This window comes from Prorops nasuta, unplaced genomic scaffold (genome assembly GCF_024137725.1).
Source record: "Prorops nasuta isolate Cenicafe-Biocafe unplaced genomic scaffold, Cenicafe_Pnas_1.2 PNAS00008, whole genome shotgun sequence".
NCBI classification, from domain to species: Eukaryota; Metazoa; Arthropoda; class Insecta; order Hymenoptera; family Bethylidae; genus Prorops; species Prorops nasuta.
Genome location: NW_027116805.1, coordinates 5,725,441 through 5,748,996, shown reverse-complemented (window position 1 = coordinate 5,748,996; position 23,556 = coordinate 5,725,441). Strand labels below are relative to the sequence as shown.

Sequence of the window (23,556 nt, the reverse complement as noted above, 5' to 3'; positions counted from 1 at the left end):
CAGATGATAATATGCGACAAGCTGTATGCAACAACAGAAAATGTTTATATTTATTTTCTGGTAAATATCTTTTTAATATGATAGGTCCTGCATATAAAAGAAAGAAGCGAAATTCCGTAGCTTTCCACTTACTAATATCCTGCAGATCTCGCGTTGTTCTTTGAAATTCTTCGGGTATCTGTGTTTTTAAGGAAATTAATTGTCCAGAAATAGCACATTTCGAAGAGAAACTTAATTTTGCACTTGATTTATTATTAAACCAATAATCAGCTAGTAGTTTTTTCATGTTTCCTAAAAAACACATATGCATAAAATCCAAGACAAACATATTTATCATGTTGCAATTGTCTAAATGTAAAAGCGGTGAAATCCCAGTGTGATGCTCTACGTTATCTTGGTTGGAAAATGATTCATGTGTTCGTAATGGAGAATTAACCGAAGGATACACAATACGTCTTTCTTCGTATTGACCTTTAATTGTACACCGTTCACAAGCATAGTAAGCACCATGATTTTTTACACATTTTATTAAAGAGCGAGCTGGTCTATCACAAATAATTGCTTTCACAGAAACTTTTAGGATTTTTTTCTCAACTATTAGACCATTACGTTGTAAATTATTAACTTCATTTACAAATTTTTGGAGGTAACGATCTACATTATTCGGTTTTTTATCACCAGCAAAAATTGCAACAGGAAATGGCTTGTAAGTTGGTGATTGGTGGAAAACAAGACATAAAATAGGCCAAAATTGCTTGGAAGATGAATTATATAATGGAAGGCCATCAAAGTTAAATATTAATTCTATTTTATTATCAGAGTGGAGAAGCGTATTGACCTGTCGTTGAAGAGCATCGGTTAAACCAAAGTAGACAAATTGTGAAGCGTCATCAAAGTGTTCTATATTATAACTGATTGAATCTGTTTTTAAAAATGATTTTGCTGTTTTTGGTAATTGTGGAAATGTTTTTTTCCTCAAAATATGTAACAAACCTTCCAGAGTTTTATGAGGGATATTTGAAGTTATAGCCCAGTTTCTGAGTTCTTCTATTTCATCAAAATCTTCATTTAGGTCAATATTAGCATCGTCTTCATCTACACTGGCATTTTCATCAAACCAATCATCATTATTAACAGTTTTTTCAAAATCAAAATTTTCATTATATTCTTCGGAGAATGAAATATTACCTCGAGTTATTTCGAGTATATTTTCATCCGTGATTTGAATGGCATTCTCGTCAGATAAATTATCAGATGCCTCTATGTCTTCCACAGAATGAATGTTAATACTAGATGACGTCGATGGTTGAACGATAAATGATTTTGATATTTCAATAGTATTAATAGCTTCTTCCTTTTCGTTTTCACGAAATCGTTTCACTCGTAACCGAGTAAGTTCCCGGGTTCTTTTATTACCATTATTATCATCACTCATAATTAATAATGAATACAATTTCACCCGAATGTTTGTATAACGAACTGAACTTTGAATTGACGATAGTGAACTAGTTAATCAAGGTTAACAAAGTTGACGGCGATAAGTAACAGGTGCTTAAATACAGAGTCTGTAAATTAAAATATCCTAACGATTGAAAGTGTTGAAAACGTGGTAGACCGGGGTAAGCATAGCGATAAAAATATTCGTGAAGAAAGAATTGAAGCTGTGTCACAAGTAACAACTTTGGGTGCGTTCACGGAGACGCTATTTAGCGCTATTTGTGCTACTGCGCAGAGAAAGTTGCTTATATGTTCGCAGTAGCGTTGATAGCGTCTCCGTGAACGCACCCTTTATAAGCTATCTTTATATTATTAACAAGTTGTTAGTATTGCCACTAGTGGCGCTAGTTTAAATCTATAAGGTCCGTACTATTATAAACAGAACTTAAGCTTAACGCTGTCTTCGCTAATATCAAGTTGTCTCACTTTAACCTTCAGTAGTTGCTTTAGCTTTGTCTTCGTCTTAAGTAAATGGCTATGCTGAAATTCGAGCTTAGCTCTGTTTAATGGTTTGGACCTATAAGTCACAAATATTATTTGTTGAGGCAAAAGTGTAGGTCGGGATTGACCATACTTATAAGCCTAATCTAACTATATAGCCAGCACTATTAAATTCTGATCTGGTTAATTTATTGTAGTGCCTTTCGGATTATATATTTTGTTTCTTTAAAGCGAAAGTAAGATTAATCTATCCTATTTTGATTAAATAACACCCATAGCTCCTGAACTAGCTAAGGTGGTCATGATCCTATAGGTTTTTATGTGTAATATGTTTAGCCAAATCCGGTACATATTGGAATTACCCTGATAAGTTTATAATTTGGTAACCCCTGCCAGGACCGTATAAAACTTTACAGGGCTTTCCACGTTAAGGCTGTAACATGGTTAGCCTTTTCCGTTAATAATATGGCATTCCTTAATAAGTTTTCACTTTGCGTGGCCTGATAAGCTCCGCATACTGCTATCATTATTAGGGCCAGCCATTGCTAAGACAGATCCGGAATGGAGCAGGCTAGGGCGGCCTGATAGAAATTTCTACTCGGGTACTAATGCTGGTCTCCGAAATATTTTCATAAGCACGATATATTTTTGAATTAGATGAAATATTCTCGCACAGGGTGATCGATATATGCGTCAGAGAAATTTGTTTGGAATTTCTATAGAATTTATATGAAAATAACTCGATGCACTCTGACATATGGGTCCCTCTGGTCGAATGAGAGTAATAAGAATATAATTGACCGCGTTTGAAAAGTCAATAGCACATATCCTGCAATGACCAATTCTGACGAATCGTTCGGAACGTTCAATAGCCACTGTCCTTTTCAGTTATATAATCTCGGACGGTTAGCTTCCTGTAAACGAGTTTCATACACAGGACATGGGCCATTGAATTTTCTCGATAGATACTTGTATCACCGACGAGTAAAATAGCGTAGAAAGTTGTGTGCACACGCGAGGATATAGCGAAATATCGACTTTCTTGCAGAGACGAGACGTTGGAAGCTTTGGGAGACGCGAACACTGTGGCTCCCGCAACGAGGACCGCCGATCTTCACAGCCAATCCCACCGGAATTCCTATCTCTACGTATTCGATTATCAAACCAAATTCGGGGATTATCCACAGGTAAGGCAAATTTCAATTATTCCCATCAGAGAATTTCCATTAAAATCACCCGATGTGAAAGAATTCCAAATTAGCAGGGAAAAGAGGCTCCCGTTTCGTTCTCCATTCAATTCTTATCAGCTCCCCTCCCTCCAACCAACATGTTGTACCTTTTTTGAAATGGAACACGCGCTATAACGTGTAAACTTTGCGAGGACGCTCATTCGCGGAGATGGGCGACAGCGTTCGGAGGAAATTTCGGCCCGCGCGCGCGGTACCATGCGGAAGAAGAGGAGTCGCGAGGTGTGCGGAGAGAAAAATGCAAGGGTGCGGGAAAAAACGTGACCGCAATTTTCACGAAGGAAGCGTAACACGTATGCAGAGCGAGGTCGGTCGACCGGCCGTTTTACCGCAAGCACATTTTTCGCAAAGTAACCGCAGCCCGCTTATTTTCCGGCTAATTACTTCGCTTCCGGGACACCGCTCGCTGGGCGCCGAGATTGTGATGTTACCGGATGCCAAACTGCAACATGGCTGTTACTTACCTCCTATCTGATTAGCGAAACTTGTACCAAGCCCGAAACGAAGTTTCGCCGAAGCTACAGCTTATTGCACGTGCGTCCAATATGATGAATCTCGTATACAGCGATTATGTGCCACTTTTATAGGGAATTTTATATATATAAAAATGCAAAATTACTGCTGTGTTGCCGATGTTCCATATATACGCGTCGAGTTTCGAAGGAGGGGAGCTCGTACTTTCGTTATTTCCGTGCATTACCTAACTCTACCTGAAAGGACCATTGAACGTATGTAGCGTCTGTCTGCGTCCCTCGAGGGCATATCCACGTTATGCACAGGAAGTCACAGCCAGATACGCGCGGATATCAAGAGAAGCGGAAATACTTAGTAACCCATGACATATCGGTCAGAGGGTTTGTTATTATCACGATGCAAGCACATATATATTTTTATATTATATACATGTATATATATATATATATATATATATATATATATAGCTATACTTTGGCCGCATAAAATCGGATCCTTCGAATAGACCAAGCGAAAATTAATTTCAAACTCTGCTTATAATGTTGATATTTTCCCCCTTAACGAACGTTCCCTAATTAGCGTTGAATAAGGGATTTTTTAACGATCCGTATTTATCAAAGACGAAGCTAAGCGAGTCTTGCTGAAATTACTATTAATTAATATCGAATAATTTATTATATTTCGGACGAGCCATACCCAAAGACAATAATAATTGCTCCTTGCTGCACTCTCTCTTGGAAACTCCGCCAACTCGTATTTATATATATATATATATAGATACTATATTATATATATACACCCGAGGAATGCCTTCCGGGGGCGAGATCAGGATGTCTCGGAAACTCACGGTTAAATCCGGAAATGCTCGATTATCTTCGCATATATATTAGTCCTGCGAGCAACACCGATTTCATGACGCATGTAAGCGCGATAGTTGGTAAGAAGGGGTTAGTTCCAGCGAAACTACATAATTTCAGCAATTGCAAGATTGCAACCTGACGATCCTAAGCTCTGCCTTCGCCAGTTAGAATTATGCGACTAGTTGGAATTATTTTCCACCGATAACTATATATATATGTACACACGAGTGTCCTAACAGTCCGCCAAGCAGCTTGAATTATCGCACCGAGTTTTGCCAAAATGCCAAAGCACAGCTCGAACTATAACGTTGGCGAATTTATTTACCGAAGGCCCTAATTAGGGGAAAACACTTACGAAGGCCTCGGTACTCTGTTAGCTCACCACCGCTACCGTGTCCCTTCCCCCCTCCTCTCCATCAACTGCTGTGCGGGATTAGATTAAACCCGCGAGGCTCTCCCTCAGCGCGCAAGCTTGAAGAAGCTGCGCTTTTGCACGGCCAGCACGTTCGCTGCGAAAACTGGGCCACTTTATCAACTGGATCCTCCAGACCCACTGTGTTTCATACATATATATATGTATTATATATATATATATACAGATCGTTAAGCGCATTATCCAAGCACAAATATTTCTTCGCATCCAACAAATTCCTATAGAGCACAGCTTAAATCTTATATTATCCGAAGAGAAGAGAGTTGCAGCTCGAGATAAGATATAGCTGATTTTTCAACTGCCAGCTTCTCGCCGGAGTCTCTTTTGTTCCTCGTCGAGTCTTTTCTCGAGGTTGTTTGCTCTCTCGAAGGGCCTTTCCACGATGCAGTTTTCCGATGCGGGGTCGACGTCTCGAAAAGGGTGCATCGCACCCCTTCGCACTTGCGTCCTTCCTTCCGCTATGGTTTACTTTGCATACGAATGCCTTGCACTCTTCCAACGAGCATTCCCATCCCCCCATAGCCGATGCAGCTCGCAGAGACCCTCGTGCACCGACGTTTCTACGTGCAGGCAAAATGAAAATGCATTAAATGCACCGCTGAAGACCGTAACGCGTGCGCGCGCCACCATCAACTGCGAAACTCGAAAGACGACGAAGACCCTGGGCTCCCTCGTGCCTTCTAACTCCACTCGCACCTTCGTTCGCGACGTCGTAGACGACGTAGACGACGCTGTCGCCTGTAAAACTCGACCAAAGTTATTGCGACACGTCGCCGCACCTACCATAATATATCCGACCTTGTAACGACTTTTAAAGCACGAGGGAAAATTTTCTCTAGAAATTTCTCCATTATTCGTGTGTGTGGAGGAGAAAAAACGCGAGACTCTCTTGTTATTGCCTACAAGCTTTATATATTTATATGTGTGTGTGTGTGTACGTCGTTTCTATAGCATTTCTAAAAATCGCGTCAGCAAAAAGAGAAGAAGCGAGATTTCTGACATGGAAAAGTTGCAAGGCTATATAATGGGGAAAAATTGATACGTGACTCCCATTAGAAAATATCAAGCAACTTCACGCTTTCTTCTTTTATCCCCCTGTCTCGTTTTAACTTTCAATATCCCTGCTGCAGCGGGAATAGCGCGAGCGAGCTCCCCTCTTTGAAATACGAGGCGTTATACAGCCGGGTCGTTAAAATATCATCAATACTTCAGTCGCGGCCACTTTCTACGCGAGATATATATCTTTAAAATGACGATATAAGGAACAAAAATGCTATTCAAATATATCGCCAAGAATCGGATGAGATTCGGTGTGGTTCAGGCTCTCCGTCGACGGTTTAAAAAAATCTGCGCGCGGCAATCGGCCCGATGATCCTCGCCGTGTGCTACGCCGAGGTTTCAGCGTGGTGACGCGGCGACCTAGCCTCACCCGACCCGACCACGCTCCTGCCGCTGCAGATTCGCTCGTATAAATCGGTTTTAAGCGCGCCTAGACGCCTCCTCTCGCAGCATCTATATATATATATATAGCTATATAGCTCGGCAAACAAGAGATATTCTTTCCGAAATGATAGATACTGGCGAAACTTAAGAACGGACGTTAATGCGATATATCAAATTGAATGTTATAAATAAATTTCCAGCCGAACGATAAATTTCCCCAAGGTTATATTGGTTTTTATCGGATAGTCGGCGAATCTATACGATTTACCTCATAGGCCATTATTTCTTTTCCTCGCAGAGACCCGGCTGTATACACGGAGAGGAGTTACCATATTTCTTTGGCGCACCGCTGGTCGGGGGTCTCTCCCATTGGCCGAAGAACTACACCAGGGCGGAAATTGCACTTTCCGAAAGCGTCATTCTCTACTTAACGAATTTCGCGCGAACGGGGTAAGTAGTTAAGCAAATATAACTAGGATTAATCCCTCGCTAAAGTTTTTCACTCTTCGCAAAGTGCCGATGGATACGAACTCTATTTACCGTTTCTTTCTCCAGGAATCCGAACGAGGGCACTCCGGATATTGGACCAATGGGTTCCAGGCCGGAGCGCACCAAGTTAAAAAACATCGAGTGGACCGCCTACGAAGCGGTGCACAAAAAATATCTTAGTATAGGTAATTTCGTCCTATACCTTTTTTGCCAAAAAACCAGAGAAAAAAACTGCAAGATTAATGAACCCTCTCTCAGTTTCGACCTTCCAGCTCCTTCCGTATCCTTTCCCTTTAATTTTCACCAAGCGGTTGCCAGAGCTCGCTCCTTTCCTCCTTGCATGTTTCGTGCTAGCTTCTTCCCCATTATTATTATCATTATTGTACGGCATTATATTTCTTTTTCCCCAAATGCACTGCGATAAAAGGGTAAGACGGATTAAGAAAGTAATTGAGAGGTTGTTCCGGTACTCGAGGAGGATTAAGTCGCCTGTCGCGCACTCGTGCCAGAGGTTTCAGAAAAATATTTTGTCTCGACGGGTCGAGGAGAGGTTGCATGCAATGTTTCGAGTGGGACGTCTCTGAAAACGAAGCGAGACTACAGCCTCCGGTTATGCAAACCCTTTTCCCTTCATTTTTAACTAGTGCCAGTTTTTCCAGCGTAAAAATATATTCGCGCGAATTTCGTAGGAAGCGTCCTTACCTCGCCGCGCGTTATTGTCTATTCTGGAAGCAGCAGCTTCAAACTTTAATTTGAATATTCTGACGAAGCAACCTCTTCCGCCCCGTACGAGATTAACGCGCGACAATAATTAATTATCCTCGCGTTAATATGAAAGGCTTACGTGCCTGTTAGGGGAAACCGCTTGTTTGCTTACACCGACGCGCGACGTCTACCTTACTTTTGCTTGATATATATGTACATATATATATCACAGTGGTGCACACATAGAGCCAGAGTACAATTACAAAAGTTCAAACTCATTATCCTCCATTCAACGTATATTCGTTAGCTTTCTTCGCTAGTCCCTCTTTATTATCTTCTTTCTTTTTAACTTTCCAGCCGGGGGGCTCTTACCCCTTTCTCATCCCTATCCTTATTTTCCCCGAGTTAATCCAGTTTTATACTTTCCGCAATTCACTCAATTCTTCGCTTTCCACCGATCCCTGCTTTATTTTCTTTTTCCTCCCTTTGCTACGCGATTACTTTATTTAGCTTCTGTTCTTTACTTTATTCACTCGGCTGTACGCGTTCGCCTCCCCCTTTCCTGCTTCACGTTTTGAATGTTTTACTTTCCCCTCAGCTATTTACCTTTCCCCGTTGGAACTATACAACTGACCAGACTATTTGTTCATCTTACAGAGCTCAAGTCTAAGCTTAAGAATCACTATAGAGCGCACAGATTGTCGTTCTGGTTAAATCTTGTACCAGACCTGCATAAGCCAGGATCAGACGATGTTCCTAGGTCGCATCATCTTTTGGATGCGGAACAAGTAAGTTCCGCCCCCCCCCCCCCCTCCTCCTCAATATAGCATGTATCTTACAATTTCGATTGAACGAAATAATCGACTCTCTCGGAATTATAATCGATGTATAAATGTGTTCCTCCCTCGCAGGTCCCACCGAGATTCATTCAAAGGGTACCGACCACACCAAGGATAACGACGGTGGAGGCGACGATCACCGAGAAAGTACCAAACGTATCCACGATAGCTCCTAGTGAATTGGCCTTCGAGGAACCGACTGCTCAACCGGAAGATGGCTTCGCCGCGTACTCCACGGCGTTAAGCGTGACGATAGCCATAGGCTGCAGCCTCCTAATTCTCAACGTCCTCATCTTCGCCGGGGTGTACTACCAGAGGGACAAGAGCAACCAGCACAATTGCTCGAAGAAACGCCAGGAGAACGGTCAAATGCCAAACAACATTTGCGGAGAGTTGGAGACGAAAACAGCGGAGCGTCATCACATCCAACACATCCCACCCCCGGAGTTCGCCGACTTGCAGAATAACACTTGTCACGTACCAATGCCCCCGCCCCCTCCGAAGAATACGAAGCCTGGGAAGGCTGGTCAAAACCTGATCATCAGCCCGAATCAGCTGCAGCAGGAGAGCATGGCCATGTCGGGAGCAGGAACCCTGAAGAAGGGCCACAACCATCAGCAGATCATGGAAGAGCTGAGGGTCTGACTCTAGGAGTTACTGGTGTCTCCAGGTGGATACTCCAGAATGGGACTAGATCTTGGAGGGTCTTTGCTCGGAACTGTGATCAAACGGTACCAGCTTCTCCTTGGCGTCGACTCGAGGTCACGCGAAATCCAAGAAAGCTGAAGCCAAAGACGATAAATCTCTCTGCGTCTCCCCTCAACGATACCCGACAATTTCCTTTGAGCATTTGCCGTCTCCCCGGGATTTATAATCGATCGATGAATTTCCGCCGGGCCAAAGACAGCCAGCTCCAAATAGACCCAATCACCGCCACACTCCATGCTCCTGCAATTGTAACGACCAGTCATGACGAATTGATTGCGTTGAAATCGATAATGAGATTTAGGAAGCCGCTGTGATTGAATCCAGGATGTGCTGACTGAACGCTGACCACCCGAAGCTTTCCTTTCAGTTGCTTTCATGCTCAACCGTCAAAGAGTTGCCAAGCGACTTAAAGATTAGAGACTGCCACGAGGGACCGTTTCGTTTACATCTTTAAAAAGATTTTTAATAAAGGATTATATGGCGCCCAGTCTCCGCGACCGAAACCTTTACTTTTCTCAATTCTCAACCCAAAGACACGCTATTTCAGATTTCACCTTACACCGATAAAACTTTATTACGTTCTCGAGGATTATCGATGATCCCTTCACAAGATCCTTGAAGATCCTCAAGAACTAACAATCGTGCAACTGTGTATTATAACGTGACTTTGCCCAACAGCGATATATAATTACCATGTTAAATAATTCATGAGGAAGCATCGGAGTAAAATGTGTGCGACGCGTTAATAAACTTGACGATTTTCTACAAGAGTCTTGGTTAACTGCCAAATCCGTCAGGTTCCACCGAATCTCTCAACAGATGCCTAACAAATCTTTATAAATTTAATTATATGCTTAATAGCGAGTTTAGAGGTACTTGGGTTCGTTGTTCTCCGATACGCTCCTATTTCATTGTAGCGAAATCAACATGATATTTGTTGTAAGGCTATTGCGAATGCAGCAACAGCTTCTGTAAATGTTCCTTTAATTGTGTTCTTCTCTCATGCAAATTTTTTATAAAAGCGTTTACCAATATTTCGTAAAATTATATTACATGAATTCTACTCGTTGCCTAAGAGATAAAGAACAATTTATGGAGAGTTATTTTATTAATCGGCTGCTGTGTCGGATATATATTAATGACTCGACTCGCGTATGTACATGCCCAGCCAATAGAAAAGATCACATGACGAACATTTTGTTTATCGTACAGCGAAGCGTAAATATTTATTAATTATACAGAGTGCGTTGTGTTACGCTGGGCAAATTTCATAGAGAAACAATAGAGTCCCTGCAATACAATAATTAGTTTTTAAATGCCAATTATTTCAATGCTCAATTATGAAAAGAACGAACTTATATTGAAACATTAAATTCGTGCGCAACAATTTTCTGGGAACTCGTCGTGCTACTTCAGCAAAGGAGAAATCTGAATGTAATTACTGCCAATCGTCGCCACAACTATAGTTAAATGCTCGAAAAGAGTCAATACGCGAGTTAGATATTGTTAACGACGATGATCGTTTTTCACGACGTTTCGTCGTCGTGCATAGAGAGAGAGAGAGAGAGAGAGAGAGTGCAGTTGAATTGCATCGACTTGTGCACATCGGAAATTGCATCAAAGTCGAATTTTTATTCGCGTATCTTTTGTAGCAAGAACAGTTTTTCGATGAGCGACGTGTATCGATGAACGAGACTGATTCAAGGTTTTAGCAGACCCTACTCAGTCTTATCTGTAAATAATAAGTAATTTTAAAGTTAGAGTTTCATCGAAACACTGATACGGTCTCGACGTGAAAGAGACCGAAGTATGTGAATTGGAAGTATAATGGTATGAAATCCGAATGACGAATGTTATTGTACGATGACAGTGTGATGGTATGTCTGCGTAGAGTTACAAGCACCTGGACGTAATTTTAAATTTGTACATAATTGACATTACAATAAAGTACGCAAACGATTATTATCAATACTCTAATTGTGTACCTCTCTATCCCTTCAAAGGTCACTGACCTATCCTTCAAGAGTACTTGACAAAAAAAAACTCGCCTCCACAGAACACGAAAAGAAAAATGAGAGAGTAAAAATTGTACGAGAGCATCAGTGAACACAAATCTTTATTCATCCGTTGGTTTGAAGCTCCACTATTCTTATATAATGTATACGCAACATACAGTTATGACAAATTTGCAAAATTTTCGTGATCCTCCTTTAAAAACTAATATGACATTGCGTCTAAGACACGGTACAAAAAGATTAGTTTAGTTAGTTCGCCGTCTTAATCACAGCTGAAATTTGCACTCAAAATAGCTTTCGTCCGAGGTTACAATTACACAATGCATTTAAGAGTTCACTCGGATGATAAAATGACCAAGAGAATCATCGGTTTCGAGTCTCTTCACGCATCATCATACTTTATACATCGTTCCTAAAAATTAAACGATTTTATATTAGCCTTACAAAGATAATCATCGAAGTACTAATTTCCCTTCTTATGCATTATATTAATAACACTTTAGAACAATATCACCCTAAGTCATAAGATAACAAATAACTCTATAAATGAAAACCCGCGGCTCCTGAACCATGTAAATAAGCTCTAATATTATTCCTCCTGGCGAACGTCAGTCATTTCTAATGGAGCTATTCACTTTTACTCGGACAAAAGTATTAATGAGAACGTCGTTACGAGTGATATACGTTATCTAATGTATACATTAGCAATCGGTGTTTGCATTAGCTACAACTACATAGTTCAAAGCTAATGATAATCCGCGGTTAATATTCATTAATTTTTTTTTCACACTATAGCAAACGATACATAATAGAGCAGTGTTGATCGATCTTTCGTATTTAGTTAGGATCTCAGAATGATTCCTGCAATGTCGACATATATTTCTTATCTGTATCAATCATAAATGCACTTGAGACACCAGACCTAGTCAAAATGTTCATTTTAACTTTTCCAATTGTGTTTAGCCATTTGGCGCGCGTGTAAAATAATAATTACGGCTAGATCGGTAATTTCTAATTCTACATCCAATTCATTTACGTCATACATTTGTAGTCATTTGACTGTTATAAGGTAATGTCATAATAGCAATATTTATGTAAGAAAAGTATAAAGTTCAGTCAAAATTGTCCATTTTTATGTCATTGATCCAAAGTGTCCTATGTGCAAATTATTAAATCCCTGAACTTTATGTTACTTTCCAATCACCATATTTTAAACAGCCTGTCATCAGGATAAAAGCTCTGGTCAAATACAAAAACCCTGCTATATTTAGCCTAACTCTGTTATCTATTATTAGTCGTAAAGATTACATAAATATGTCTTATATGAAAAACTAAAGAAATCAGTGTTAATGCCATTTTATAGAACCGGTGCTTTTATCCTGTTGCCCCACTTATAACACTATACTAAAATACAAATTTATAACATCAGCGTTGGGCAATAAATGTTCATTTAACAAGTATTGCAGATCAGCAACAATGCTGGAGGCTAACGTTTTAAATTTTAACTGTTATAAACGCTATGTCACATTCATGCCATGTAACACATATCAGGCACAGAGTAGTAAACTATTGAAAACTAACGTCAAATGGAACGAAGAAAATCATCTCTTTAAGCATATTACTCCAACTTGGATGGTATTTGAAAAATAGCGTTAAGAAAAAATATCTTGATGAAACTACACGATTTGCTCGATATGTGTTAATATTGCTGAGCGACGTTATCTAATTGATACTACGACATACTATTATACAGATGGGCGTTCAAGAGATAATTAATTAGCAATAGAAACGATGCTAGCGAAAATTGTAGAATGGCGAATAACATTCGAAGCGCGGTGCTTAATGAAAGCTATCACCTTAAAGCTATAAAGCAAAGCCGCACGATAGTAAAATGGTGATGCGGTTCAAAATTCGGGAAAGAACACTTCTTACATTGACACGCTATCGCAGTGAAACAGCTATAACAAAACATCACACATTTGCGACAGAGGTGAGTTTTCGAGAAGAAGCAATTGACTTCATACACATTTCAGAGTACACCTTCATACCGCCTTTCAGTAACTAATCCTAGGCAAATCTCAATAATTTGTGCGTCTCGACAAGAATGCCTTACGTTTGTACAAAAGAGCGAATATAACAAAAATCTATGCTATTATCGACGCAAGATATTTTATTCCAAGCTTCGCAGTAAAGATAATGAATATCGGAAATTAATTAAGAACTACAAGTAAAATATTGTGTTGCTCGTAACAAAGATTTCATAGTTTTAAGATTTTTTTTACAAATAATAAAACTCGCTCATTTTGCATAAAATATACGTAATAAAATCTTGCCATTAATAGTTAAAGTATCGAATGACGATTGCAGTGGAACAAACTTAACTCAAGGCTTTATATCTCACTGCTCCAAGAATAATATACAGTTTTAAAGGGTTCCTGGAAAATTTCAAGAGGAACGCGTTAATAAGTAATTTATACTGAATGCAATCTGGTAACAGGTGTAACATAGCTCTTCGGTCGATGATAGTCAATCTATGGTCCGTGATGATGGGCATGTCGGAAGAAAACAGCATTCTCCATAATGGTATAGGTGATGATGATTTTGGATCGTATGTGAATATCACGTAGTGTCTGGGTTTGATCACATATTGATTAACCCTAACAAATACATCCACTCTCTCCCTCTGACTCGGAGCCATTCTGCATTGGTGATTGATTCTGCAAGTCCACAGCTGCATTTGGGTGTTAAGGTGTATCAATATATTCTTGCAATATAATGTGATAATGCTAAAAGCACTCAATCTAATTTATGTCTAATACTTAAAGCTATAGAAATTTATTGCAAAAATAAAAATTTTCTCCCAAGCATTGTCGAGAAATTATAATAAGCGGTATAACATTAAACTGAATAAATTCCATATTTCATATATACTATACGTTTTGAGCTTACACACACGTTATTCTTCTTATATTTAGGACGTTTATGTTCCAATTGTATGCACTGAAAATTATTTTTGAAATACCTTCTAATACTGTAAAAAGAATGCGGCATACAATCTCTTCAGTTACGAAGATTCACTCTCATTTTTATCAACTTTCATCTTTAGTAAAACTATTTGTAGTAATGATTAAAAAGTGTATAAAATTTAAACAGTTTAAAAATAGGACGGAATATTATTCCTTCATATTATTTATTTAGTATAGTTTAAAGACGTGAAACGTCTCGTGTGAAATTGCATATTAAATCCTATGACTGCGATTATTATCTACTAAACGTTTATAATTAATTTAAGCAAAATTATTTTTAGAGTATTCAGTTGTGGTTCTATAGCCAGGGAAAATATTTAAAAATAAAAAAAACAAGGACCATAACAAGATTAGTGTAAAAGATGCCAATAATTATTTTTGGTTTATATAAATTAAGATTTTACAATTTTATATATATATATATATATATATATTAACAAAATAGACAAAAAATTAATTAACTAAATAAGCATCTTGTTTATCCATACCCCCGATTAAATTATTATTTACAATACTCATCCTGTAGTATTACAGTTTTCGTAGACAAGCCTATTTCAGTCCAAAATATATATAAATAATACTTTAACGAAAAAAATGCAGAAAATAATTTACAGGTGAAAATTTACTTAAGATTAAAGAAAATGTATACGGTATGAGCAATGTGGTCTTACATCGACGTATGAATTTGAAAACAAGATATTGCTATTATTTTCGGTAATATGTATTAGAACATATCGAATTATTTTTATGATGTAATTTTTTTGATCATTAACACGTTAGTTTATTGTTAAATTTGTTTTAGTTAGAATTTTACGGAAAATAATTTAATAAATCAGAATTTTTTTAATTATTAATCTTACTATAATTGCATTGCTTTGTAACTTCTAAACATTAGCATTCTACCAAAATGCTGTTATGACTGCATTTACGCAATTTTTTTACAATTTTACATAATTCCTCAAGATTATTACAAGCTTTGAAACATTCGCTCCTTACCTTTGAGATAAGCACGATTTCAAAAAAAGGTATTAAATTCAATTATTACTTGATAGTATACAAATTGTGGCGTGCGATTTGTTCGCGTCATTGATCAATGAATAACTTATGTAATAAAAATGCAACAGCTTTAATATGGAAAGTGAGAGAGAGAGAGAAAGAATTAAGACAAATTCCATTAAATTTAAATAAATCATAAATGTTATTGTGTAAAAGCAGTCCATTGAAGCTACCAAATGTGAAAATTCGATCCCAACAATTCGTCTTAGAAGAATGTAAAGTGCTCTATTTGATGTTTATCTTTTTCAGACTCATTCTTCTGTGATCAAAACAGAGGTGAAATATCAATGTTGTAAATTTCTTGCATGAAATTATGTATAAATAGCTTAGCTTAGTGCCTTATCTACCCTTACGCCCATGGTGGCTTAACATGCACAACTGCTTTCCGATGCTTTCAGTTCGATCGGTGTATCCTTGAGAACTACCTCTTGCACTACAGGTTTTAAGAAAATATTAAGGAAAACATAAAAATATAACTAAAATTAATGAGAGGATATGAAAATCAAAACTAAAAAATTAAATTAAAAGAACCTATACTGAAAAACAAGGAAAAACTATTATGATAATATCAACAAAATTTAAAATATACTAATATCTTTAAAATAATCAGTATTTATAATTATAAAAATCAGTTTTAAAATTAATTAAATTAGAGGCACATCAAGACCAAAGTTAAGTAATTGTCTAATTAGAAGATGATCTCAATCCCAGTAATAAAACTTGCAGTTTCAATTAATAATGAAGAGGACATGGGTATATATTTTGCATTTTACCCTAATTGGAAAGAAAAATACCTAGTGTAGACAGAGGTGGAAGGATTCATATAATTATATAATATTAAACTTTTTAAAAGGATACTATCTTCAGGAGGTTTATTTTCAGTGGAGTCCATACCAGGTAAAGCTGCAGCTACTCTTCTAAACAGCTGTAAATGACCAAAGAGAAATTAGAAAACATTTCATCAAATAACTTTTATTTTTATAAGATTTATTTCATAATTGTTATCCTTGTATATAGAATTACCTGTTTAACATTATATCCAGCCTTAGCACTAGTTTCAATAAACATCACATTTAACTCTTTAGCTTTCCTTTCTCCATCTTCTGTTGACACTTGTCTTTTATCACTTAAATCTGTTTTATTTCCAACTAGCATTATTATAACATCACTTCCTCTTTCAGTCCTTACATCATCAATCCATTTTGATGTCTGATGAAATGAATTGGCATCTATTCAAAAATTATATTTAATATGACAAAAGCTCTTCTAATCTTTTCCACGCAAATATTTTACTATAATCTCACTTGTTATATCATATACAACAACTGCAACTGTAGAGTCTCTGATATAGCTGGGAATCAAAGAACGAAATCGCTCTTGGCCAGCAGTATCCCATAATTGCAATCTGACAGTTCTATCTTCCAAATACATAGTTTTACTTAAAAAATCTATTCCTATGGTTGCCTGTAAAATTTAGTGATGATGTTAATTACATTGTTATATATTGATTATATAATAACTATTTGTATCAGCAGCACAAAAAAAATATTAGATAATAAAGCATAATTAGTATTTGCTGAATAATCTACAAGGTATGGTAACTAATCAATTTTGTTTTCTCTAACTTGTGCTAGTAGATAAAATATAAAATACAAGACTAATGTCATGGCCAGATATAATCTGCTTACTTAGCTTAACTCTCTCCAATCAGTAAAAACTAATTTCAGAACTAACAAGAAATATCAAATAATTTTCCTAAGTCATTTATTTACTTAAATAGATATTTTTATAAAGATTCCAATATTACTCTTTACCTGATACGTGTTGTCAAAGCTGTCATACATAAATCGTGTAATAAGAGATGTTTTCCCAACTGAAAATTAAAAAATTTAATTTATATACCATTAAGACTGATTAAAAATAACTTCCTCATACTAGATTTTACTTAATTGAAACCTAACAAATTCTTTTAATTGTTACAGTTATAACAGCTACACAGTATTTAATCAGGTGTGCAAACACATGTGTATTAGGAATATAAATTAATTATATTTACTTTGTTTACTGTACCTTATCATAACATGACACACACATAAGAAACAAGCTTCTTCTTTAAACAACAAGTTAAAAGGCAAATTAAATAATAAAACTCGTAACAAAATAGGAATTTATAATAATAATGATAATAAGATGTCTAAGCATACACGGAAAATACATTGGTCATAAATATCGATTTATAACCTATAACGATATTTGATAGTTATGGCAGAATAAATTTTGCTTTGAGTAAATAAATGTAGAGCCTTTAACATCAAAACCGGTTAGTATATTAACCATGTAGATCAAAAATAATAAAAAATGAATATTGTTAAGCTTACCACTTTGTTCACCTAGAAAGACAAGCTTAAATTTGCGCAACGGGTTTCCAAAATCACCCGAAGAAGACATCTCTACTGTATTTAAAAATGTCCTAAGAGATTCGAATATTTAAAACAAAGTTTTAACGATAAATTACACTAGAAAGTTACACATAAAATTTCAATGAATTTCATGTAACTTGACAGATCGTGATGCCACTCCTTCCAAAAGCATCGAGGCAGCCACGTTTAACTGGGAAGTGACGTCATTTGGTCATTGATTAGTATTGTTCAATTCAGTAATAGAGTGACAAATGTTAGCAAAATTTTGTTGGTAAAGCGAAACCTCCTCTCTGTACAACTCTACACTTTCTTTCTGCGGCCGGGAAAGTAGCCGGATATGACGTCAGTACAAAAATTGATTCGATTACAGCGCGCCGCTGTATCATTCGTATATCTCATCTTAACTTCCCCCAAAAAATACACACCTAGTCCCAATCTATTGTATAACACAATCTATGGCATTAACACGTAGCCACCAGCCCACCAGCCGGTGTTTGACGTGTCCTAGCCTTTTAGCCTAGACACGGTGGTGCTTTAAGTTTGATAATTTCTTCATTTCTTGGGTGCTTGTACTAAACTTGTACCATCGGAATGAATCTATATAAACATATGGCAACCATTTTTTAATAAAATATAATCACATACGTATTTCAAGTTAAAATTTAACTAAAAATCATGTTGTCAAATAAGTCAAACACTGTGCACTCAAAGAAAGTTTTATTCCCTGATAAGAAGTCATTACCTAGGCAAATGAAGACATCAACATTAACAAATTCTGCGGGACTTAGCTCCCTTATAACTTTTACTGTTTTGCTACTTGCCTGGATTTCTGGATTTGCTTCACGACTTTTCGCAGTTATACGCTTTGAAAGCATTATACATGAGTTTGATCCATGGTACGTAAAATCACGTTAAAACCAACCTGCTTTTCCGAATCAAATTATTGACTTTAGAGTAAACATTGAAAAGTAATTTGAAATGTTCATTTAAGGCAAAATGGGTCAAATTTACAAATTAGTTTCATAATTTGTATATTTTGTAGCAATTATATTTTTATTTAAATAAAATTAAAATAAAATAAATTAGTTTCTTTTAAAAACAGCAATATTGTGGGTATCTATTATCATTAAACTTTTGATCTGAATAACAAAAACTATTATTTATACTTTTATAAAACAAAGCTAGTTTCAGTTATAGTAGAATTGAATGTAAACAAATTATGCTCTGTATTAATATTGGTTAAAATAAACATTATTCATAGCTTTTTTATAATTATAGGTTTAATTATCGAGCAACAGCGTATATGGTACAACATGGATTTTATAATTTTCTAAATTGGTTTGATGAAAGGGCTTGGTACCCGCTAGGTCGTATAGTAGGTGGTACTGTTTACCCGGGACTCATGATAACATCTGGATCAATACATTACATACTCCATTCCTTAAACATACCCATTCATATAAGAGATATTTGTGTATTCTTAGCACCAATTTTTAGTGGACTAACCGCAATATCCACTTACTTATTAACAAAGGAAATATGGAGTGCAGGGGCTGGGTTATTTGCTGCCTGTTTTATAGCAATTGTCCCTGGTTATATTTCAAGATCAGTAGCAGGCAGTTATGATAATGAGGGTATTGCAATTTTTGCTCTACAGATTACATATTATCTTTGGGTAAAATCTGTTAAAACAGGCTCCATCTTTTGGGCCTCTATGACGGCTCTGTCATATTTCTATATGGTATCAGCATGGGGTGGATATGTTTTCATTATAAATTTGATTCCACTTCATGTGTTTGTATTGCTAGTCATGAATCGGTATAGCAACCGTCTTTTTACAAGCTATACAACTTTCTACATTCTGGGACTATTATTGAGTATGCAAATACCATTTGTTGGATTTCAACCAATACGTACATCTGAGCACATGGCTGCTGGAGGAGTTTTTAGCTTAATAATATTTGTAGCGGCTCTCAGGTATATTAGATTTAAAATTAAGTATTACATAAATATTTATGCAATAATATAAATTTTTGTTTATCTTATTACAGATATTTAAAAACAGTTCTTACCAAGTCTGAAATGAAATACTTTGGAGGAATAGTAGCAGCTACTGCTGGTATTCTTTTAGTCATTCTGATTGGATTGACTTATATGGGATTAGTAGCACCTTGGAGTGGAAGATTCTACTCACTTTGGGACACAGGCTATGCAAAAATACACATTCCTATAATAGCTTCAGTTTCAGAACATCAGCCTACAACATGGTTTAGTTTTTTCTTTGACTTGCATATTTTAGTTACTACTTTCCCTGTCGGACTTTGGTATTGCATTAAACATGTCAATGATGAACGTGTATTTGGTAAGGATAATGCAATGACTCTTTCAAAAAATATGTATTAAAATTCATAATATCACTTCTGATGAATTTCAGTTATTTTATATGCCATAAGTGCCGTATATTTTGCTGGAGTAATGGTAAGACTTATGCTTACATTGACCCCAGTTGTATGTATGCTAGCAGGAATAGCTTTCAGTGGATTATTAGACTTGTTCTTGAAAGAAGATGACAGAGATGGTAATGATCGTGGTGGAGATGGCAGTGATGATGAGAGTGAAGATGAAAGAGAAAGAAGCCCTGGCAGAGCTTTATATGACAAAGCAGGAAAGCTAAGACGAATGAAGCATGAAAGATCAAAAGGAAATGGAGAAGGATTAGGTGCCAATCTTAGAAATTGCGTTGCTATAGGTATTCTCATGCTGTTGATGATGTTCACAGTACATTGCACTTGGGTTACTAGCAATGCATACTCCAGTCCTTCTATTGTCTTGGCATCATACAGTAATGATGGTGGCAGATCTATTCTCGATGATTTCAGAGAGGCCTATTATTGGCTTGCACAAAATACACCAAATGACGCTAGAGTTATGAGTTGGTGGGATTATGGCTATCAAATTGCCGGAATGGCTAACAGGTATCGATTATCAATATTAAAACTAGTTAAGTGCCAAAATCACTTCTGCAGATTAAAATGAATTATACTTCAAATTTTCAGGACTACTCTTGTCGACAATAATACATGGAACAATTCACACATTGCTCTAGTTGGTAAAGCCATGAGCTCCAATGAAAGTGCTGCCTATGATATTATGACATCTTTAGATGTTGATTATGTATTAGTTATTTTTGGTGGAATGATCGGTTATTCTGGCGATGATATCAATAAATTTTTGTGGATGGTGCGAATTGCCGAAGGTGAACATCCACAAGACATTCGAGAGAGTGACTACTTTACAGAACGAGGAGAATTTCGAGTAGATTCCGAGGGCTCGCCTACTCTTTTAAATTCATTAATGTATAAATTAAGCTATTATCGTTTCGGAGAAGTTAAGATTGATTATCGATCACCTTCTGGCTACGATCGTACTCGTAATGCAGAAATTGGAAACAAGAATTTCCAACTAACGTATCTAGAAGAGGCTTATACTACAGAACATTGGCTAGTCAGGATTTACAGGTACTTTCTTCGTATTAACGCAATATAAAATATTGCGTTCTGATTCTGCTCTTTCATAATTTTTTATTTAATTTTGTATTTTGGTACAGGGTGAAAAAGCCGGATGAATTTAATAGACCAAAACTACCGATATCTCGTCGCAGGATAACGCGTCGAACAAATTCATATATTAGTAAGAAGGTGGGTATTGATAACAAATAAATATTTTTATCTATTTTCAGTTTTGATTTTTTGCCGTATCGTTTTACCTTTTAATAAAAGGATTATACGAGATCTGGAAACGTAGTTGAAGTTATGGGGGGTTGGATATTGATGTTTCAGACTACAAGGCGTAAGAAGGGTTTCATAAAGAACCGACCGACAATTGTGAAAGGACAGAAACCAGTCCGGCGAACAACGTAACAAATGTCACTTCTATAATGGTTTTGAAATATATGTTTTTGTAAAAAGAACATTACCGTCCCTTGGATTTACCACATATTATACCATCAAGATAAGACTATTACGAGGCGTCAATGCTCAATTACATGAATTTGATTTATGAACCAAATTAGAACAACTTTTAAGTCTTGCCTAAAATGATGTACAATTATTTACAAGATAATTAGTGATGAATATTTTTAAGATTTAAAATGCACCTTATAATTTAGCCTTTCCCTTGTTTTAAAGAGTACAAAGGCTATATTTTAAGGAAGACATTATCTTACCTAGTACTGTACTAATTAGATCATGCTTTCGAGCGATAACGGCGAATGATAATGTACCTATATCGAGGTGTAGTATTTTCAGTAATTTAAAAAATTACAATTAATTACATTGAATTTAAGTGAAAGCTATTGTTGCTACCGTTGTATGCAACTTTGTTCATTATTTCATGTCACATTATTAAAACAGCGTTATCGATAGTTCATACTGTTATTAAATTGAAATTAATAAAAAATATACTAAAATTTGAGTATGCGTGCACGATTCTGTATACGAAGACTTGCCGTACTGATAGAGAAGCAAAACTCGAAAAATGTTTGTATTTCATTTGTTTTATAATAATTAGCAAGTTACGATGCATACTTATTATTTACTTCAATTTGTATAAATTATTATAAGAATAGGTCATAATCTCTCTTCAAGACGTTCTCTAATCATAATGCTTATGAGCGTTATGAGCAGCGAATACGTTAACAAGTTTATTAATGGGCAAAATTTATGATGTGACCTACACAAATAAATTAATGTATGAATACGTTAATGAACAGTATTCATAATAACATTCTCGTAGTACGTGAATGTTTACAGTTTTTCACACTAACGTGGTATTTCGGTAACTTCGTGAATTTGCAACAAAAATAGCGGTGTCATTTAAGTCTCTTTAAGGGCCGGTTTTCTACCTATTGCTAACGCTTAGGATAAATAAACATTTGGTAAGGCATGAAAATGAGTAGAATTTATTACAGTTCGCAATTTCAAGCATTATCAAACATAAATTTACCAGATATTTGCAAATAAATGGAAAAATTCAGCCCTAATGAGCCGAATGTTACCGTATGTACAAATAAACTCTTTTATCTCAACCAAAGTTAAAATGGGTCACCTTGTATAATAACAGTAGGGCCATTCCACGTCAAAACAGACAGATTTCGGAGTACAACACCGATTTTTTTCTTAAAAATATGTGTTAATATATAAGAAAATACAAGACTTTTGGCGCTAGTTTGAGTCAAAAATCTTTTTTCGTTTCGGAGATACGAGCTGTCAAAGTTTGCAGTTTTACTGTTTTTGGTAAAAACACGTAATCTTTAAAAATTTATATCTCCTAAACGAATAAAGATAGAAGACTCTGGCTGGAACGAGTGTACTCAGAAAGAATCATACTTTATTAGAAAAATATAAAAAAAGACAGTTTGTTTTAATTGGTTAAAACTATTAACAATTAAAATAAACATTTGAATTAACAAATGTGTTGTCATGCTCTGACAATTATAAAAAAATATCAGGAGTGTTCCTTGGAATGTCCTCTACAAAGAAAAAAATTAAAACGCGTATACTCTCTTGGTGTTCATAGTGAAAAAAAATATTTTATCACGACGCGCTCGGCCAGAAGCGTCGTTCGAGCGGCGTAAACCGGTGAAGCGCATGCGTAACTGAGCGCGACTAGTCTCTACATGTCGGAATCCATCAATCTATGAATAATGCGAGTTAATAACATGTTTTAATTGTTTGTTTATGTTTTTATAACTATTATAAATTAACAATATATTTATTATTATTCTGCTTTATAAGCAGTCGTTATCTATTTACAAAATAATTAGCAATAAGACATTTGAACATGGCATTGAATATACAAATTATATACTAATTTATATTTACATATTTTATTAAATTATGGCA

General features: G+C 36.2%; 3 protein-coding genes across 5 annotated transcripts in view; 2 read left to right on the top strand and 1 right to left on the bottom strand.

The window, feature by feature from the left end:
* Positions 1-11,086, top strand: part of Nlg3 (Neuroligin 3) — a 181,949-nt gene extending 170,863 nt beyond the window's left edge. Inside the window, exons 7-11 of the mRNA XM_066730394.1 lie at positions 2,987-3,125; positions 6,694-6,845; positions 6,951-7,069; positions 8,247-8,377; positions 8,501-11,086. Of these exons, the coding sequence (XP_066586491.1) occupies positions 2,987-3,125; positions 6,694-6,845; positions 6,951-7,069; positions 8,247-8,377; positions 8,501-9,073 (1,114 nt within the window). The 3' untranslated portion in view covers positions 9,074-11,086. The remainder of the gene's footprint in view (positions 1-2,986; positions 3,126-6,693; positions 6,846-6,950; positions 7,070-8,246; positions 8,378-8,500) is intronic.
* A 155-nt stretch (positions 11,087-11,241) lies between these two features.
* Positions 11,242-17,831, bottom strand: Rab6 (RAS oncogene family member Rab6). 2 transcript variants are annotated; one of them, XM_066730664.1, is made up of 6 exons: positions 17,612-17,831; positions 17,048-17,106; positions 16,538-16,697; positions 16,257-16,462; positions 16,092-16,158; positions 11,242-13,882 (listed from the first exon to the last, which is right to left on the bottom strand). In XM_066730664.1, exons 1-6 carry the CDS (start codon positions 17,679-17,681, stop codon positions 13,809-13,811), a joined length of 636 nt encoding a protein of 211 aa, XP_066586761.1. In that variant the 5' UTR covers positions 17,682-17,831; the 3' UTR covers positions 11,242-13,808. The 2 variants fall into 2 exon arrangements, with proteins under 2 accessions (XP_066586761.1, XP_066586762.1); XM_066730665.1 differs by lacking the exon at positions 11,242-13,882 and adding an exon at positions 13,894-15,666.
* Positions 17,832-18,138: 307 nt separating this feature from the next.
* Stt3B (catalytic subunit 3B of the oligosaccharyltransferase complex) lies at positions 18,139-23,282 on the top strand. 2 transcript variants are annotated; one of them, XM_066729976.1, is made up of 7 exons: positions 18,139-18,549; positions 18,932-19,630; positions 19,705-20,015; positions 20,088-20,628; positions 20,710-21,171; positions 21,261-21,351; positions 21,493-23,282. In XM_066729976.1, the coding sequence occupies exons 1-7, from the start codon at positions 18,329-18,331 to the stop codon at positions 21,571-21,573; spliced, it is 2,406 nt and encodes an 801-aa protein (XP_066586073.1). In that variant the 5' UTR covers positions 18,139-18,328; the 3' UTR covers positions 21,574-23,282. The 2 variants fall into 2 exon arrangements, with proteins under 2 accessions (XP_066586073.1, XP_066586074.1); XM_066729977.1 differs by having other exon boundaries at positions 21,458-21,595.
* Positions 23,283-23,556: the final 274 nt, after the last annotated feature.

What these genes read in the sequence shown, in the direction of transcription:
- Rab6 (XM_066730664.1), bottom strand. Translation starts at nt 17,681, where the DNA reads ATGTCTTCTTCGGGTGATTTTGGAAACCCGTTGCGCAAATTTAAGCTT. An exon ending in CTTTCTAGGTGAACAAAGTG is followed by an intron (nt 17,107 to 17,611) that starts GTAAGCTTAACA and finishes TTTAATTTTCAG; the next exon opens with TTGGGAAAACATCTCTTATT. An exon ending in TGTTGTATATGATATAACAA is followed by an intron (nt 16,463 to 16,537) that starts GTGAGATTATAG and finishes ATTTTTGAATAG; the next exon opens with ATGCCAATTCATTTCATCAG.
- Stt3B (XM_066729976.1), top strand. Translation starts at nt 18,329, where the DNA reads ATGTTGTCAAATAAGTCAAACACTGTGCACTCAAAGAAAGTTTTATTC. An exon ending in ATATTTGTAGCGGCTCTCAG is followed by an intron (nt 19,631 to 19,704) that starts GTATATTAGATT and finishes ATCTTATTACAG; the next exon opens with ATATTTAAAAACAGTTCTTA. An exon ending in TGGCTAGTCAGGATTTACAG is followed by an intron (nt 21,172 to 21,260) that starts GTACTTTCTTCG and finishes ATTTTGGTACAG; the next exon opens with GGTGAAAAAGCCGGATGAAT.